Source organism: Brassica oleracea, chromosome C2, assembly GCF_000695525.1.
Source record: "Brassica oleracea var. oleracea cultivar TO1000 chromosome C2, BOL, whole genome shotgun sequence".
In the NCBI taxonomy this organism is placed as follows: Eukaryota; Viridiplantae; Streptophyta; class Magnoliopsida; order Brassicales; family Brassicaceae; genus Brassica; species Brassica oleracea.
This window is the reverse complement of record NC_027749.1, coordinates 42,945,128-42,962,566: the sequence shown is the minus strand read 5'-3', so window position 1 is coordinate 42,962,566 and position 17,439 is coordinate 42,945,128. Positions and strand designations below refer to the sequence as shown.

General features: G+C 39.9%; 3 protein-coding genes across 3 annotated transcripts; 2 read left to right on the top strand and 1 right to left on the bottom strand.

Moving 5' to 3' along the window:
* The first annotated feature begins 203 nt into the window (after positions 1-203).
* Positions 204-1,632, top strand: LOC106322683 (F-box protein PP2-B1). Its single transcript, XM_013760785.1, has 3 exons — positions 204-606; positions 686-804; positions 879-1,632. Exons 1-3 carry the CDS (start codon positions 277-279, stop codon positions 1,426-1,428), a joined length of 999 nt encoding a protein of 332 aa, XP_013616239.1. The 5' UTR covers positions 204-276; the 3' UTR covers positions 1,429-1,632.
* A 4,429-nt stretch (positions 1,633-6,061) lies between these two features.
* On the top strand, positions 6,062-9,204 carry LOC106322739 (phytosulfokine receptor 1). Its single transcript, XM_013760862.1, has one exon. It carries the CDS (start codon positions 6,273-6,275, stop codon positions 9,087-9,089), a length of 2,817 nt encoding a protein of 938 aa, XP_013616316.1. The 5' UTR covers positions 6,062-6,272; the 3' UTR covers positions 9,090-9,204.
* A 2,176-nt stretch (positions 9,205-11,380) lies between these two features.
* LOC106324299 lies at positions 11,381-14,363 on the bottom strand. The gene is made up of 5 exons (XM_013762293.1): positions 13,300-14,363; positions 13,068-13,254; positions 11,990-12,920; positions 11,638-11,942; positions 11,381-11,596 (listed from the first exon to the last, which is right to left on the bottom strand). Exons 1-5 carry the CDS (start codon positions 14,361-14,363, stop codon positions 11,381-11,383), a joined length of 2,703 nt encoding a protein of 900 aa, XP_013617747.1.
* Positions 14,364-17,439: the final 3,076 nt, after the last annotated feature.

Here is a 17,439-nt window from a genome sequence, read left to right as displayed (position 1 = left end):
AACAAAAAGCTAGTTGCTTTGGCTGATTAGATAAAGTCAAAAACTTTTATTTTAATTTTCGAAAAAAAACTTTATAGATATTCTTCCAGAGACGTTACGCTTACAAGGGTATTTTCGGAACATCAAATTAAATCTTAACAAGTAAGTCTTTCGCGAATCACGATAACGGTATAAATATACACTTATCCGACACAACAGAACCCATAGTGTCTTAAAATCTTAACATAGTCTCTCACTTAAAAACAAACATCGGATTCGAAATTAGATTCGAAAGCTATGGAGCAAACTCAAGATTCGAAATGCGGCGGAGGAATTAGCCGGAACGACGCGATTGTTTCTGTCGGAGCGACGACGTCGCGGTTCGATACTTTGCCGGAAGATTGTATCTCGATGGTGATTTTCCATACCACACCACGAGATGCTTGCGTCGTGGCTTCGGTTTCGAGAACAGTTAAGTCGGCGGCTGAGTCCGATTTGGTCTGGGAGAAGTTTCTTCCGCCGGAGTACTCGTCTCTTGCTCTTCCTCCGTCGCTGGATTGCTCGTCGAAGAAGAAGATCTATCTCTCTCTCGCTGACGATCCCGTCCTAATCGATGAGGGCAAAAAGGTAAATTCAATAAGAATGTTAAAATTAGGGTTCCGAGTTCGAAGTTTACTAATTTTTAGTTACTTGGGAAACAATTCAGAGCTTTTGGTTGGAGAAAGCTAGTGGGAAGAAGTGTTACATGTTGTCCGCGATGGATTTGAAGATCACATGGAGTGATTCTCCCGCGTATTGGCAATGGGTTACAGTTCCTGAATCTAAGTAATGTCTCTCTTCTTCTCGGTTTTTGAGATTTGTAATAAGGAGCTTACTTTGTTGTACATGTGTGGTATCAGGTTTGAGAAAGTAGCAGAGCTTTGTAACGTGTGTTGGTTCGAGATTCGCGGCAAGATAAGTGTTAGAATGCTGTCTAAGGGGACGCATTACTCTGTCTACTTAGTGTTCAAGAGAGCGAGCAGTAGATCTTACGGTTTCGACCACACGCCCATTGAAGCTGAAGTTGGGTTTGCGGGGAAGGAGGTTAGGAAGACGTTTGTGTTTCTCGAACCGAGCGATACGGATCCGCGCAGCGGTTATGGTTACTCTGGAGTTTCGTTAGCAGCTGTGTCTAGAGCGTTTAGGACGAGGCGTCCGTGGATGAGGTTTCCTAGGGAAGAAGTTGAAGGAGAGAGGGAGAGTGGTGGGAACGTGGAGGAGCCCAAGGAGAGAGGTGATAAGTGGAGTGAAGTGAAGCTGGGGAGTTTTTACATTAACGATGGAGGTTGTGATGATGGCGATGAGATTGAGGTAGCTATTATGGAGACACGGATGGGACAGTGGAAGAGTGGTCTGGTTTTCCAGGGGATTGAGATAAGGCCTGTGAAAGAAGATGAAGTAACTAAATGATCAAATTTAGATTAATACTGTGTTCTTTAAAGTATGAACAGAGTTTAAAGCTTTGTGTAATACTACAGCTTCTGATCTTCCATGTCTAGAGCGTATTTAACAGTTTGAGTTTTTGATATGAGAAGCAAAGAAGTTATGGTGATTTTGTTTCTTGTGTACCAAATGATTGAATGGCAATAATTTAATTTGACAAAAGCTAGCTAACCAATTGTGTCTGTCTTTTTCTCTTTTTTGGGGCGAACCTTTGTGGAAAGGGTTTAGCCACGACAAAATGTTTTTATATTAGAGACTAAGGAAGTAAGATGTATATCTTGAGGATCAGATAAAGAGGGACCATTAAGACATGTAAGATCTAAGACATTTTCACATTTTTGTATGAAATGTACAAATGATTTCTTTAATCTTTAATCTTTGATATCTCGTATAAACATGTGACTATAATGTCAGCTAAAAAAAGTTGGGTTTGAGAAGGTTTGAAACTTGGATGCCAAAATGGACGGCTTAATAACAGTCACAACTAGACTCTGCCTAAGTGAACAGAAGGTGAGGCTTAATTAGGCTGTTATATATGATGAACATATGAAGTAATTTGGAGTTTTTGTGATATGAAAGTAACAAATTTATCTGGATCACCTTCTTTTTGGTTTGATTGGCACTGGCATATTCATCTTAATAACAAATGTTTTTGGACCATCAAATCTGCTTCAAACAACACTTGAGCTTGGAAAAGACTTCTCAAACTTAAGACCATTAGCTCTTCAGTTCTGTAAAACTAATTTGGGAAATGGTCAAGCTGCGAGCTTCTGGTATGACATTTGGACTCCACTGGGTCAGTTGATTAGCCACTTTGGTCCGCTCCACTAAGAATAAGGAGGAACGCTGTGGACCTGTGGTGGCTGACGCCATAGTGCATCCAAACTGGTCACTCCCACACCCACGATCAGCACGGGAAGTCGAGCTACACGCTCACCTTACCACTATCTCCCTTCTTTTACATACTAATATTGATGATAATTATGAATGGGTTGCAGGTGACTATCCGGCGTGTGCTTTTAAAACCTCTACTATCTGGCGATTTCGAGAACAAGTAAAGGATTGGGTGGATGTTGTCTGGTTTAAAGGGTCAGTGCCTAAACATGCATTTACGATGTGGGTTGCAAATTGGGACAGGTTGCCAACGAGGGAGAGACTGGCTTCTTAGGGAATGCTGATTGCCACTGCCTGCCCTCTCTCCTCAAGGGGTAATGAAACAAGGGATCATCTGCTGCTGTCGTGCGAGTATAGTCCTGAAGTGTGGACGGAGGTGTTTATCAGGTGCTCTTCTCTGCCTACCATGTTTACAACTTGGTCGGAGCTTCTATCTTGGATTAAAACTGCAGGGTCTAAAGAGTTGAAGCTACTGCGCAAAGTGGCTACTCAAGCCTTTGTATTTCACATCTGGAAGCAAAGAAACAATTTGGTTCACAACCAAATCTCAATTCCCTCTTCATCAGTTTCTCTGGTCTTGATAGGGAAGTTGGTAAAATTATTTCTGCCAAGAGCAAGCGTAAAATCTTTAGTAATCTCATGTCTTTTTGGTTGAGATAGATTGTTCATGTTACTATATTCTTTATGATCTATATTGTTTTTTCTTTCTTTTTGCTAAGATGGTTCGGACCAGTGGCGGAGGTAAGAAAAACGTTTAGGAGGGTCGGTCCATAATTATTATACATTATAGGGTCAATAAAAAAATTTTATAGGGGTCAATTACCAAAATTTTGCAGTATTTTCCAGCTTTTTACATAAATATACATGTAAATGTTTTAAAAATCAGAAATCCACCAGGGTCAATTGACCCCCTTGCCAACGCACTGACTCCGCCACTGGTTCAGACATATCTTTATAGGTTATTTCTTCATTTTTATAAAATTTACAGTTTAGCGAAAAAAAAAAAATAAAAGAAAGTACGTGGGTCTATAAAGATGTCAACATTCTATGGGCTCTAATTTGCAACTTCAAAGGCCTTTGTAAGATACGCTATGAGCTTAGTTGGTACTCATCACTACGAAGAAAATCTTGAAGCTTTTATTAATAGAGAATAATATTGAGTTTCAGGCTGTGAAAGAATGCAAGTGTTGTTGAACTAATAAACTTGATTTATTAAAGACTTATGAACATTAGTACAAGAAAGATGTCTCTAACGAAAACGATTTTTGGCTGACTAAATTTCACTGAATCATATAAAAAATACAAACAAACTCACAATTGTAGAAATTTACAATACAAGCTTACTTGAATTTCTTAAAAGACTTTAAAATATAAAAATGTCTGTAAAGAAGACGATTATATCAAAAGCCATTGCGACCCACATGGAATGGAAGATTAATTATAGAGTTGAATAGTTGATGTCACATGCTTTGACTGTCTCCTTCTTATAGATATCGACTTCAATATATTTTATTGTTAACTTGGAATCGTATCTTAACTTTCTACGTAAAACAATACTTAATCTCTTTATGGAAGAACATGCACACACCAAAATAATATATTAGTAGTTTCTTATGTGGTAAAGCAACTTTGAATGTAGGCTAATTAATTTATTAAACAATATAGTATTTCTTGTTTCTAAAAGTCTTCCATGTCTATGTTCATTTCACCCTTCACCTACATTGTCTTCAATTACTTACAAATCAAGTAAAATAGTAAAGAAAGTTGTCTAAACAACAGCCTATGCTTTCTTAGAAACAAACCGTGGCGAAAAAGTGTTAGACTTTTTGGATTTATTGTTTACAAAATGATCGGTTTTCTTTAAAAGTCTTACAAACCTTAAATTATTACATCTTTGAATAACCCACCTATAAATATACAATTGAGACTGTAATTTTTATTCTATTGTTAAAATCCAATATAATTTTAAAACTAACCAATAATAGATTTATCAAAGAAAATTTATGCTTTAAGTTTGCTTTATATATGAAATATTAAACCGATCACTAATCTAGACCCAAATTTGTCGGTAATGTACAAAAATTATTATACAAGTTATGATTTATGCTACTATCAAACACTTCAAATGTAAATACAATTATATATATTAAGATTATTTTTAGTGAATTTATTTCAAAATAGGAGATTTTTTGTTTTTTATGATATAATTTTCTTATTTTTTAAAAAAAATTAAACTATTCATTATTGTATTTCTAGAAACCGAACCATAACGCATACAATTATCAGAGAATCCAATCTCTGAATTGCCAAATGTATTTTCGATTCTATTACTCAAATCAAATATAATTTAAAAATTAATAACCGATAGATTCTAAATTAATCGGTAACGTATAAAAATTTGTCGGCATTGAACAAAAAGTATTAGTTGACATATTATAATCTTTTTAGCAATGAAAATTTGTGTAATTATCAAACATTTTTTAATATAAAGTGATTTTAGGTATATTAAGATTTGTTAAAGAATTACATTTATTGGTTGTCTAGTATTAATGGTTTACTGGAAATTAATATAACATACTGATTAGAAGATGTAAATGGAGCATCTCTGCATGATCAGTGTGGAGGAGGTCGACTCTTTAACCAACAGACAAAAATTAGGTTGAAATTTTCCTCTTTGGAGTATCATGTTTCATAGAAATATCTAGTTTATGCTGAAGCTTTTATCGGAAATTAAGAATATCTTGGTAGGACTATTTTCATGCATTGGGACCAACTTGTAAAAGAAAAAAAAATTAATTTTAAAAACAAAATTGTAGTTGAGAAGAGAAGAGAGATGCAAGGCAAGGTGTTAACGTCCGTGCTTTGACTTCTCTCTATCTCCTGTCCTCATCTTTATTTCCTCCAGCTGACCTAACCGGTTACTCCTTCCCTCTCCGGTCATTCTTAACTATCCTATCCTATAATTAAAAAGATAAGAACGAATGTAAATATATAAATTAACCACAATATAAATTAACCTTTTAGATTTTTCTAAACTAAACCATTTGAAAATGAAAGCAAACAAAGATCTCAAAAGGAATACTTACAAAATACTAAAAATTTGTTGACTTTTTGCACTCTTCATTCATTAATCGTTCCAAAACTTCGTCCGTTTACCCTGAAGGTTAGAAGAGATCCTACTATTCAAACCAAAATTTAGAAAAAACAAAAGGTTTTCTCAAGTCAAAACGACTTATTAGGACTTCATTATGTATGTCTATTAACGAACTCCATGATGTTTGACTGAACAAAAATACAAATAAAAAGAGATTTCTACAACTGGGTCTTGACAGTAAAATATGACATTTCCATAAACGGACATAAATAAATACAAAACCATGAGTATTAACCTCTATAAAAATACTGTTGATTGACCGTCATCAATACATATGAAACGAATCTTTTTACTAACACCTTCTTCTTCTTCTTCCTCCTATTCCCCCTATTTCTTCTTCTTCGTTTATGACTGTTTATTAATTTCCTATTATTATTTAAATATTTTTAATTTTTGGGTTGAATTTTACTGTTTCAGTAACACACACGGAGGAAAAAACCAAACACCCAACTCATCCACTCTCTCTCTCTCTCTCTCTCTCTCTCTCTCTCTCTAGAAGCCTGCATTTAAGCCCCCACCACTTGCTGTAGCATGTTAAAGTCAAAAGTTGCCTATTTCTCTCTCTCTCTCTCCATATCTCTTCTTTTGCTTCATCTTCATTGATCGTCATGGCAAGAACCAGAAACAGAAACCCATAAATTGTATCCTCTCAGCTTTCTCAACGGTTTTCTTGAATTTTAACTAGAAAGAGCCTCTGCTTCTTCGTCTTCTTCTCTCTCTCCATCATCAAAACATCTTAAAGCTTCTTCCTCTTCTCATCAAAATGCGTGTTCATCGCTTGTGGGTGATCGTCATCTTCCTCACAGAGCTACTACTATGCTTCCGCCCCTCGGAATCCCAGACCCCCCTCACGTGCCACCCACGTGACCTCAACGCCTTGCGCGACTTCATAACCAACCTCGAACCAAAACCAGAAGACTGGCTCGCCAACGACAATTGCTGCAGCTGGACCGGGATCACCTGCAACTCTTCCTTCACCGGAAGAGTCACAAAACTAGAACTCGGTAACAAAAAGCTGTCGGGCACCCTGTCGGAATCTCTAGGAAACCTCGACCAGATCAAAGTCCTCAACCTCTCACGGAACTTCATCAAAAAGTCGATCCCTCTCTCCATCCTCACCTCGCCGACTCTACAAACCCTCGACTTGAGCTTCAACGATCTCTCCGGAGAGATCCCACAAGCCCTAAACCTACCGTCTCTGCAAAGCCTCGACCTTTCCACAAATAACTTCAACGGGTCCTTGACTCGTTCCATCGGTAACCTCTCTAGCCTCGTTCGTCTCGATGTCTCGTGGAACTCGTTTTCAGGTGAGATCCCTGACGTGTTCCGCGAGTTGACTCGGTTGAAGTATCTCTCAGCTCAGACGAACAGACTAAGCGGAGGGATACCTAGATCGTTAGCGAGTTCACGGACGTTAAATCTGCTTAACTTAAGGAACAACTCGTTAACGGGTCCGTTACTGTTGAACTGCACGGCGATGGTTGAGTTAAACTCTCTCGATTTAGGTACTAACCGGTTCAACGGCCGGTTACCTGAGAATCTTTCGGTTTGCAAACGGTTAAAGAACGTTAACCTGGCGCGAAACGGTTTCCGTGGAGAAGTCCCAGAGAGCTTCAAGGACTTCCAGAGCCTATCTTACTTCTCCTTATCCAACTCTAGCTTGGTTAACATCACGTCCGCGCTTAGGATACTTCAGAACTGTAAAAACTTAACGGCGCTTGTCCTCACGTTAAACTTTAACGGAGAGGCGTTACCTCCTGACGACGCGAGTATTGTTGGGTTCGAGAAGCTTAAAGTGCTCGTAGTTGCGAATTGTAGGCTAACCGGTTCGGTTCCGAGATGGTTAAGCTCGAGTAGGGATCTTCAGCTGCTGGATCTCTCTTGGAACCGGTTAACCGGAGCTATACCGAGCTGGATTGGTGATTTCAATTATCTATTCTACTTGGATCTATCCAACAACTCGTTTACAGGAGAGATCCCAAAGAGCCTTACTCAACTCCAGAGTCTGACAAGTGGAAGCATCTCATTGGACGAACCGTCTCCTGACTTTCCTTTCTTCATGAAGAGGAACGAGAGCGCAAGAGGTTTACAGTACAATCAGATCGTTGGTTTCCCGCCAACTATTGAGCTTGGTAATAACAACCTCTCTGGACCTATCTGGGAGGAGTTTGGTGATTTGAAGAAGCTTCATGTGTTTGATCTGAAGTGGAATGAGTTGTCTGGTTCTATCCCTAGCTCGCTCTCTGGTATGACAAGCTTGGAGCTTCTTGATCTTTCTAACAACCGTCTCTCGGGATCCATCCCTGGTTCTTTGCAGAACCTGACATTTCTGTCTAAGTTTAGTGTCGCTGGTAACAATCTGTCTGGAAGGATACCTTCTGGTGGTCAGTTTCAGACGTTCCCAAACTCGAGTTTCGAGTTTAACAACCTCTGCGGGGAACGTAGGTTCCCCTGTTCCGGAGAAGCGAGTTCTGCCGGAACAACATATATCAAACATTCAAGAAGAAGAAGCAGAGGAGGTGAGATTGGTATGGCTGTTGGGATCGCGTTCGGTTCGGTCTTCCTTCTCACTCTTTTAGCTTTGATCGTGTTGCGTGCGCGTAGACGGTCAGGGGAAGTTGATCCGGAGATAGAAGAAGAGAGCATGAACCGGAAAGAAATCGAAGAGACTGGTTCTAAGATTGTGGTGCTGTTTCAAAACAATAATGATAATGCTCTCTCCTATGATGATCTTTTGGACTCTACAGACAGCTTTGATCAATCCAACATTATCGGCTGCGGCGGGTTCGGTATGGTTTACAAAGCAGTGTTACCAGACGGGAGAAAAGTAGCGATCAAACGGTTATCAGGAGACTGCGGTCAGATCGAAAGAGAGTTCAAAGCAGAAGTTGAAACACTCTCGAGAGCGCAACATCCAAATCTTGTTCTACTCCAAGGGTTCTGTTTCTACAATACCGACCGGCTTTTGATCTATTCTTACATGGAGAACGGAAGCTTAGACTACTGGCTACACGAGCGCAACGACGGTCCAGCTTTGTTGGACTGGAGAACTCGGGTTCGAATCGCTCAGGGAGCTGCAAAGGGGTTGTATTACTTGCATCAAGCTTGTGAGCCTCATATATTGCACCGTGACATTAAGTCCAGCAACATTCTTCTAGACGAGAACTTTGATTCTCATTTAGCGGATTTCGGATTAGCTAGGCTTATGAATCCTTACGAGACGCATGTTAGTACTGATTTGGTTGGGACTTTGGGTTATATTCCTCCTGAATATGGGCAAGCTTCGGTTGCTACTTATAAAGGTGATGTGTATAGCTTTGGAGTTGTGCTTCTTGAGCTTTTGACTGATAGAAGACCGGTGGATATGTGTAAACCCAAGGGAGGGAGGGATTTGATCTCGTGGGTTGTTAGGATGAAGAGTGAGGGTCGAGCTAGTGAGGTTTTTGATCCGTTCATTCATGGTAAAGAGAATGAGAAAGAGATGGTTAGGGTTCTTGAGATTGCTTGTTTGTGTTTGAGTGGAAACCCTAAACAGAGACCAACGACTGAACAGTTGGTCTCTTGGCTTGATCATGTCTAGAAGGTGGACTCTAATCTTCACAGAGACAGGGATACATTTTGTAGGGAGTCATTTCTATACTTTTGAGATACAGTGTAAATAGTTTCCAGAGAATAATTTGCTTCATTTTAATCTTTATTTGTGATTCAGATTTAATATTGAAGATAAAAGACTGAAACATACAATGTCTAGTTTTTTCAGATATCACAAGTTCTTCATGCAGTTTGAGTAAACAACACAATATACATTTGTTTTTCCGTTAATATGATTTTGCTTATGGATCTCTTGTTGATTATGTTATACCTTTGGAGATATTTGGTTGATTTTTCTTGATAAAAAATATTAAATGTGTTAGCTATTTTTTTTTGGCATTCTATAAAAAAATACCTTTTGGCCAACTATAGTCAAAATGTTCATTAAGAAACCATTTCATTTACTTAATTTATGGGTGTGAAAGTGTTGTTCAACCAAAAACGTTCAAAGATTTTGACTTTGTATGGTCAAAATCTAACGTATGCTTCACTGGAAAAGTTTGAATTTTAACAGATTCCAGTTTTCTTTCTATTGATTTCCATGTCCCCATAGAGCACGACTTGAATAAGTAACTAAAACTTTTCCAAATTTTTCTTATAATTTCTTAAAGACTGAATAAAGATTTTGATAGTCAATGTGTCCACTTATGTCGTTTCCAACAGTTCATGAAACCTGCCAAAAAAATGACAAATGAAGTACAAGAAAGAGCACTAAAACTCCTAATGCTTATATGATCATATATCCATTACTATCTCTTTTCAAAATGCATTTCTGTTGTTGCAGCACTCAGTATATCAGTAATTCAATTGTCTTCCTTTTTTTCTCATTTTAAAATATTTGATAATTATAGAGATACTCTTCTCATAGGGAATATATTTATATCTAGTGGACTTTAACAACTCATGAGGGGAGAAATCTTTATAATCAAATAATTGATATATCATCGATCACGATCTCCATCATCATAACTGTGTTTAGAATAATCTAATTTCATAATTCAAACTTACACAGTTACAGTCATTGTAATGCATAAAATCCTCATGAAAGCTATTTTGTCTTACTCTAGTTTACAAAAGTCTGACGCATTATTACATTAATTTTGTTGAAGAGATCTTGGTGGACTTGTCTTATGTCAGTAGACTATGAGCACTTCTCAAAGAAAAACTATCAATATGTTATCAAGAAAATGTGAAAAGTAAAAATAATGGATTATAAGCCAAACATGAGTTTTTATATAATTGTTCTTTAATTTCCACTCAGAAACAAGCTTTGCAGTTTTGGATGATTGGGGATCACTAGTGGTAAACCGCCAAGATCTTTTAAGATCTCATATACAATTGTTTTGCATTACCAAAACATAACTATAATATAACGGAAAAATGGTCATAAAATCTCTAATTTTTGAATTTCAACTATTCAAAGCATAAACTTTTGTGAAAACAATTTAAAATATCAAGTTTTGGTTGACTATTTTCTAAATCCCAAAATTTTGTTGACTAGACTAAAATAAGCACACTATTAGCTATCTTAACAGAAATGTAAAACATAATTAACAGACAGTTAAACAAAATGATATTATTATTTTTTCCATAAATCTCTAATTCATGAGTGAAAATGGTCATATAGAAACTTTCAAAATTTGGCTATGTCAAAACAAATTTTTGAGAAGACAAATTAAAATATCAAGTTGACTGTTGTTTTAAATTCTAAACTTTTGTTAATTGAGCAAAATTAGAAAATAGTTTAACAAAACCATAGAAAAGAATTGAATTTGAGAATTTTCTACTAGTTAAAAGTTGGAGATTTTTATAATCATTGTCCTATAATATAAATCGTTTTTCCCTTTCGTACTTTCGAAATTTCTCTATTGAGTGCTTATTTGATTTTGTGGCCTTAACTTGCTATTGATTTACCACTACTATTGCATTGCGGCATTTGGAGTATTCATGTTTCGTCGTACTTCAACTTTCCTCCAATAAGCCTTACAATTTGCAACTGACGTAACTCTATACGTTACCTATATTACTCTACAAGCAAACACAATCAATTTAGACAGTTTTTTGTTTGTTGGTCTTGGCTTCTATGATGAAAGATAACGTGTGAACAAACCTAAACACTAAATATATCGCAATATGGGAATAAGAATATTTAAGAACTTAGTATCATAGAAAAATTTAGAAACTTTTAATACCTAAACTAGATTTTGATCCGCGCTTTAAAAGCGATGATTTTTTTTTAATCTTTTTTTTTTGACATCTAAAGAAACATTTCATATTAAATCACTCCATAAGGCCAGCGACATGAGCTAGCCAAGCCGGAGTCTCAACGGAAACAGAAACAAATGGATCAACACGAGACCGAGCTGCTTTTGCAAGACAGTCGGCTCTATGGTTCATACCACGCGGTATATAAGAGATAGAAAAATTATCAAACATACTCGCTTGTATCAAAATGTCTTCTACTTCATTCACCATGGCTGGCCATTCCTCTAACTTCTGCACCAGTTTTAAAAGCTGTAGGCAATCCGTTTCAAAACGGATAGATCTGCTTCCCCGCTCATACACCGTTTCATCGCCCATAATAGTCCCTTAGCCTCAGCGTGTAGCGGGGACGGTGTGATGCAGTCGTTCTGAAGTCCCAAAAGGCATTTCTGATCATCATCTAGTAGTACAAATCCCAAGCCCGTCCTTCTGTCCTCGTGTGTCCATGATGCATCTACTTGGCATCGGAAACGACTTCTCGGCCGCTGTATCATATCAAGCTCCGATACGTTCATCTCTTCAGTTATGGCCTCCTCCTCCACCGATGGAACTATCTGAGCCACTTTCCAGTTCATAGACTCTGCTATCGCCAGTTGTAAGGTATCTATATAGGTGATGTGTCCTCACCATTGAACAGTTTGTTGTTCCTTGCCTTCCATATGTACCAAAGTATCCAAGGGAATTTCTCAAGGTTCTCCTTAGGCGTTCCTTGTTCCGCTGCCCGCCATAGCAGGTGATCGATATTTGTGAAAAGAGCTTTACACGAGAATACGCCCGGAGAAGTTGGAATGTCTGATAGTGCCCAGCACTGCAGGGCAGGCGGACACTCGAATAGTAGATGATTAATGGTCTCTTCCTCTGCACCACATCGTTGACAAGTTCGATCAGTCGCGCAATGACGGTCGCAAAGTCTACTTGCAGTAGTAACGAACCCCGATAGAACTTGCCATACAAAGTGTTTAATTTTCCTTGAAGTTTTGATCTTCCAGACCTCCTTCTTAAGTTTCTTAACGCTGGGCTCCTCTACAAACTGTTTCTGCTGCGAGTTCCTTTTGTTATTGGCCACTTCATATCCTGACCGCACTGTATAAGAGCCTGATCTTGTATGTTTCCAGGTGTATCCATCTCTTCTTCCCATTCTACTTGGTTGAATAGCAAGGATTCGCTGAACCTCCTCCTCTGCAAGTAAATCTCGAAGTAGGGGTTCGTTCCAGCATTTACTCTCATGAACTATTAGATGGTGAACACACAAATCCCTATCGACCTCTTCCCCTTTTGGGATCGCTGGTCTAGCTGGCTCCACCGGGATCCAGCAGTCGTCCCAAACTTTTGTATCCGCACCTGTTCCGATAGTACGCAAAAGGCCTTCACTAAGAACAGAGCGGGCAGTCCACAGACTGGTCCAGCCGAGGGATGGAGGGTTTGAGTTCCTGTAATAGCGTCCTTTCAACACTCTTGCGAGCAGCGAGTCCTGGAAGACCAGCAACCTCCAAACTTGTTTAGCAAGCAAAGCAAGATTAAAATCTCTAGAATCTCGAAATCCTAGGCATCCCTCCTCCTGGGACACACATATTTTATCCCAAGCTATTCAGTGTAGGCCACGGTTCTGCGCCCTAGTACTCCACCAGAATCTCGAAGTAGCACCTGTGATTTTCTTGTGGGTTTCTTTCGGTAGGAGGTAGCATGACATCGTATATGTTGGTACCGCTTGGGCCACTGATTTTATTTGCACTTCTTTTCCCCCTTTAGAAAGGAGTTTTGCTTCCCACGAGTTCACTTTCGAGTTGAGTCTGTCCTGAACATAAGCGAAGACTTGCCTCTTCGATCCACAAATCTTCTCAGGCATACCGAGATACATACCCATACCACCTTCTCTATTGATACCAAGGGACCTTTTCAGATCATATTTTTAGGATGTTATGACCTTAGAACCGAACATAACTGAAGATTTCGCTTTATTCAGTTGCTGTCCTGAGGCTTTCCCATAGACATCGATAATTCTCATCAACTCTTGACATTGACTTTGCTCCGCTTTACAAAAGAAGAGGCTGTCATCTGCAAACAATAGATGAGAAACTTCCGGACATGCCCTAGCAATCTTTAGTCCAGAGATCTTCTTTGCACTTTCTGCTTCTTGGGTTTGTGATATCAAGACCTCAGTGCAAAGAATAAATAAAAATGGCGACAGAGGGTCGCCCTGCCGGAGTCCCCGGGAAGGAATAATACAACCTTTCACATCTCCATTTATCAACACTCTATAGGAGACCGAAGTGACACAGCTCATGATTAAGTTAGTCCACCTCGAGTCGAAGCCCATCTTATCCATCAAAGCTTTGAGAAAGCTCCACTCTACTCTGTCATATGCTTTGCTCATGTCTGTCTTTATCGCCATAAATTTAGAGTTACAGCTTTGATTCGTCCTAAGAGCATGGAACATCGTCCTAAGAGCATGGAACATCTCCTGCGCCAGTAGGATGTTATCAGTTATCAACCTTCGAGCCACAAAGGCCGATTGCGTCTCAGAAATCAACTGTGGAAGTATCTTCTTAAGACGGCTTGACAGGATCTTCGAGATGATCTTGTAGCTTACATTACATAAGCTAATCGGACGAAACTCAGCCATAGTGGTCGGTCTATCAGTCTTCGGGATCAGACGGATGTTTGTCTGGTTTATTCTCTCGTCCATCTCTCTGGTTTCAAAGAAGTCCTTGACCATCTTCGTAACATCGTGCCCAACTAGGTTCCAAAACCGCTGGTAAAACAGGCTCGTCACCCCATCAGGTCCTGGTGCTTTTTCCGGATTTATCGAGAAGACTGCATCTTTAATTTCTACCTCAGTAGTAGGTGCTAGAAGTGCCTCATTCATCTCAGTAGTTACTATCTCGATAATACACCGGATGCTTTCTCCCTGATCCATAGGGTTCGATGTGTCAAACAGGTTTTTGAAATATTCGACCGCGACCTGTTCTATCCCCTCTTCTGTTTCCACCCAAGTTCCCATCGAGTTCTTGATTTTTGTGATGCGGTTTCGAGCTCGACGTTGCTTCGTCTTTTCATGGAAATATCTCGTATTTCGATCACCTTCTCTTAACCAAATGGCTCAGCTCTTTTGTCTCCAGAAGATCTCCTCCTCACGATACGCCGCGCATAGCTGCCATTTGAGCTCCAGTTCCTCCTCGGTTGAAAGGTTATCATCGTTTTGGGCTTGATCGAGTTTAGCTTTCAGAATCTCGATGACCTTCTCGTTATTGGAGGGATTATTTCGCTTCCATGCTGAAATAGCTTTCCTACATCTACCGATTTTCTCCACTAGATTCCCGTTTTGTTGTGATCCTGCTCGTCCCCATCCTCCTTTAATTGTCTCATAGAAGCCTTGCTTCCCAAGCCATCTTCTATCAAAATTAAAACTTCGTCTAGGTCTGCCCACACGAGATTTTATTCTAGCCAAAACCGGCCGATGATCAGATCCCCATCTCAACAAATACTCCACATCAGTGTGGGAAAAAATATTATGCCAATCTTCGTTACCTACAGCACGGTCAAGGTGGCATTGGATCCTCCCATTCTGTCTTCTTCCAGCCCAAGACATAGTATTGCCTTTAGACGGGAACTCAATCATTCCGCAATTAGCCAACATCGTTCTGAATGGGATGAAGGATGTCTCAGTACGTTTCCGACCTCCTTTTTTCTCTGCATTGCTTGTAATCTCATTAAAATCTCCTATCATCATCCATGCTCCTGATCTAACAATTCCCATTCTAGTCAGCCTTTCCCAAACATTTTCGCGGTACTCCACCACCGGATTTCCATAAACAAAAGTGATATACACTCTATGGCCTTCTATCTGCGCTTCAATATCAATCATACGATCATTAGAGTAAATGATCTTCACCGCAGAGTCGTTCATATAAAACAAAGCCAAGCCACCGCTTCTACCCGCAGGTTCGACGGTGTATAAATTATCATAACCAAATTCAAACTGAAAGTCTTGCATAAAAGAAAAAACATTTTTTGTTTCTGAAAGAAAAAGAAAACTAGGATTGAAGCAGCGCATCAACTCCCTCAGGTGTTGCTTGGTCAAGTAGGCTCCCGCCCCTTGACAGTTCCAAGAAATTGCATTCATATATGCGTACTGGATGGTTTCTGGGACACCACCGAACCGGATACACTGGTTTTTCTGTCTTGTAAAGCAGAGGGATACACCTCATTACGAGGGACTTTCGACGATGTTCGAGCAGCTGGTACACGGCTCTGTCTCGATGTCTTGCTTCTTGGTGATGATCTTCCACGTATAGCAAGCTTTTTTGATGCTGCAGTACCTTTAACATCAGGACTCCTAGGGATCTTTTTCCTCCTTCCTGGCATGATCCGCTCTATCTCTGGGCCAGTATCCTTCCCAGCTTTACCTAAGCCGGTTCGACTGCTATGGTTCACTTCTTCTGCACTTCTACGATGAGTGTGATCCACTGTTATGCCCTCTCTGGCCTTCATCACAAATAATCCTTTTTTTGGCTGGATGTCCATCTTGGAATTGTTCGCCTTTGTCTGTCTTTCTTGTTCCAGCTCTTGCTCTTCCTCCATAAGATCGTCAATATCATCTACGTTGAGCATTTCTTCATCCATTATCGGTTCAGGCTCGGTATACTGTTCTATCATCTTTTCAAAAGCAACATCATCTATTTCGCCTTCCTCCTCCGAGAAAGATTCCGGGTCTGGGATTTCCGGGCTTCTTTCAGGACTAGCCCGGTTTTCTACATCCTTAGATCTTTCCTTGCTCGCTTTGGTTGTGTCATCTCTCATTGTGTCATCTCGAATATTCAGATGCTTCTCTGTTACTTCCTGACTCCCTTCTTGAACATGTGTAAGATGTTGCAATGGGAGTGGTTCACGAATCCGAATAGTTTCCCTATCAGCAAGAGGTCTTATCGGATCAGGGCAATCGTCGTGAGCAATCATCTTTCCTTTGAGTCTTCTCCTTCTCTCATCCTCAGTCTCACCACACTCAGATGGATTAGTCTCTCTCCTTTCATCGTCATTCAAAGTACGCCTTATCGGTCTCCATTCTTGCACAACTTTCGGGGGTGATCGACGAGCTTGATTCCTCCTCCCTTTCCCTTCTCGCTCAAACGTGTATGGCGCAGAGATTGTACGTTGAGAATCTGGGGACCCTCTTCTTCTGGGACTCGACCGGTTCATACTTTGAGAGTCGTGATAAGAGCTATTCTGATATCTTCTTTCACTGGAGTTCCAAGTTAACAGTCTTGAGTTCATACTCTGTCTCAGCCTTTCTCCTGCTCGAGTTCTAGAAACATTGCCCTGAGGCCTTTGATATGGATGATGTCTCTCCCGATCGCGGGGATAGTATGATGCATCAGGTCCGTCCAGCCTTTTCCAAACACTTTTATTACGTGGTTCACGGCCTTCAGTAATCCTATCTCGGAGATCCTGATTTGTTCTGTTTCTGTCGGCTGTCATAGATCTTCCAGTCTCTCTTTCTTCGTGTCTTCCTCCAAAAAACATTTTTTCGCCAGTTTGTTTTCTTTGTCCGAACTCATATCGGGCTGGAATGGAGAAGGCTTCTCTGGTCGCTTTTTCCTCCAAATCTTTTTGTTCAATTCTCGCTACTCTGTTTCTCTCTCGCTGCGCCTCTGTGAGCTCCGGACAGGTACCTTCTTCATGTGAGATGAGTTTGCATGTGAAACAAAGTCTATGAAGATCCTCATATTTAAGGGTCACCCAGATTACGTCTCCGTTAGCAAACCCTGCTCTACGCTCAAATTGTAGGGGCTCATCCGCATTAACGAAAACCCTTACCCTGCCTCCTTCCACGTCCACCGTATCTACCAGTCCTAACGCGTTACCAATATTACGATACGTTTCATCTTTCTTGTAGTGATTTGGAACTCCGGAGACCACAATCCAGAATAGCATAGAGTTTGGGAAATCCTCCTGGATCGTCGGGATCCATCTCTCCAGAGAAAAGCTCCACTTATTAAAGTGGCAAGGTCTTCGTTGCAGGACTTTTTGTAGATCTTGCTCACTATCAAAATCGAACTGAAACTTATTGTTTCCCAGGT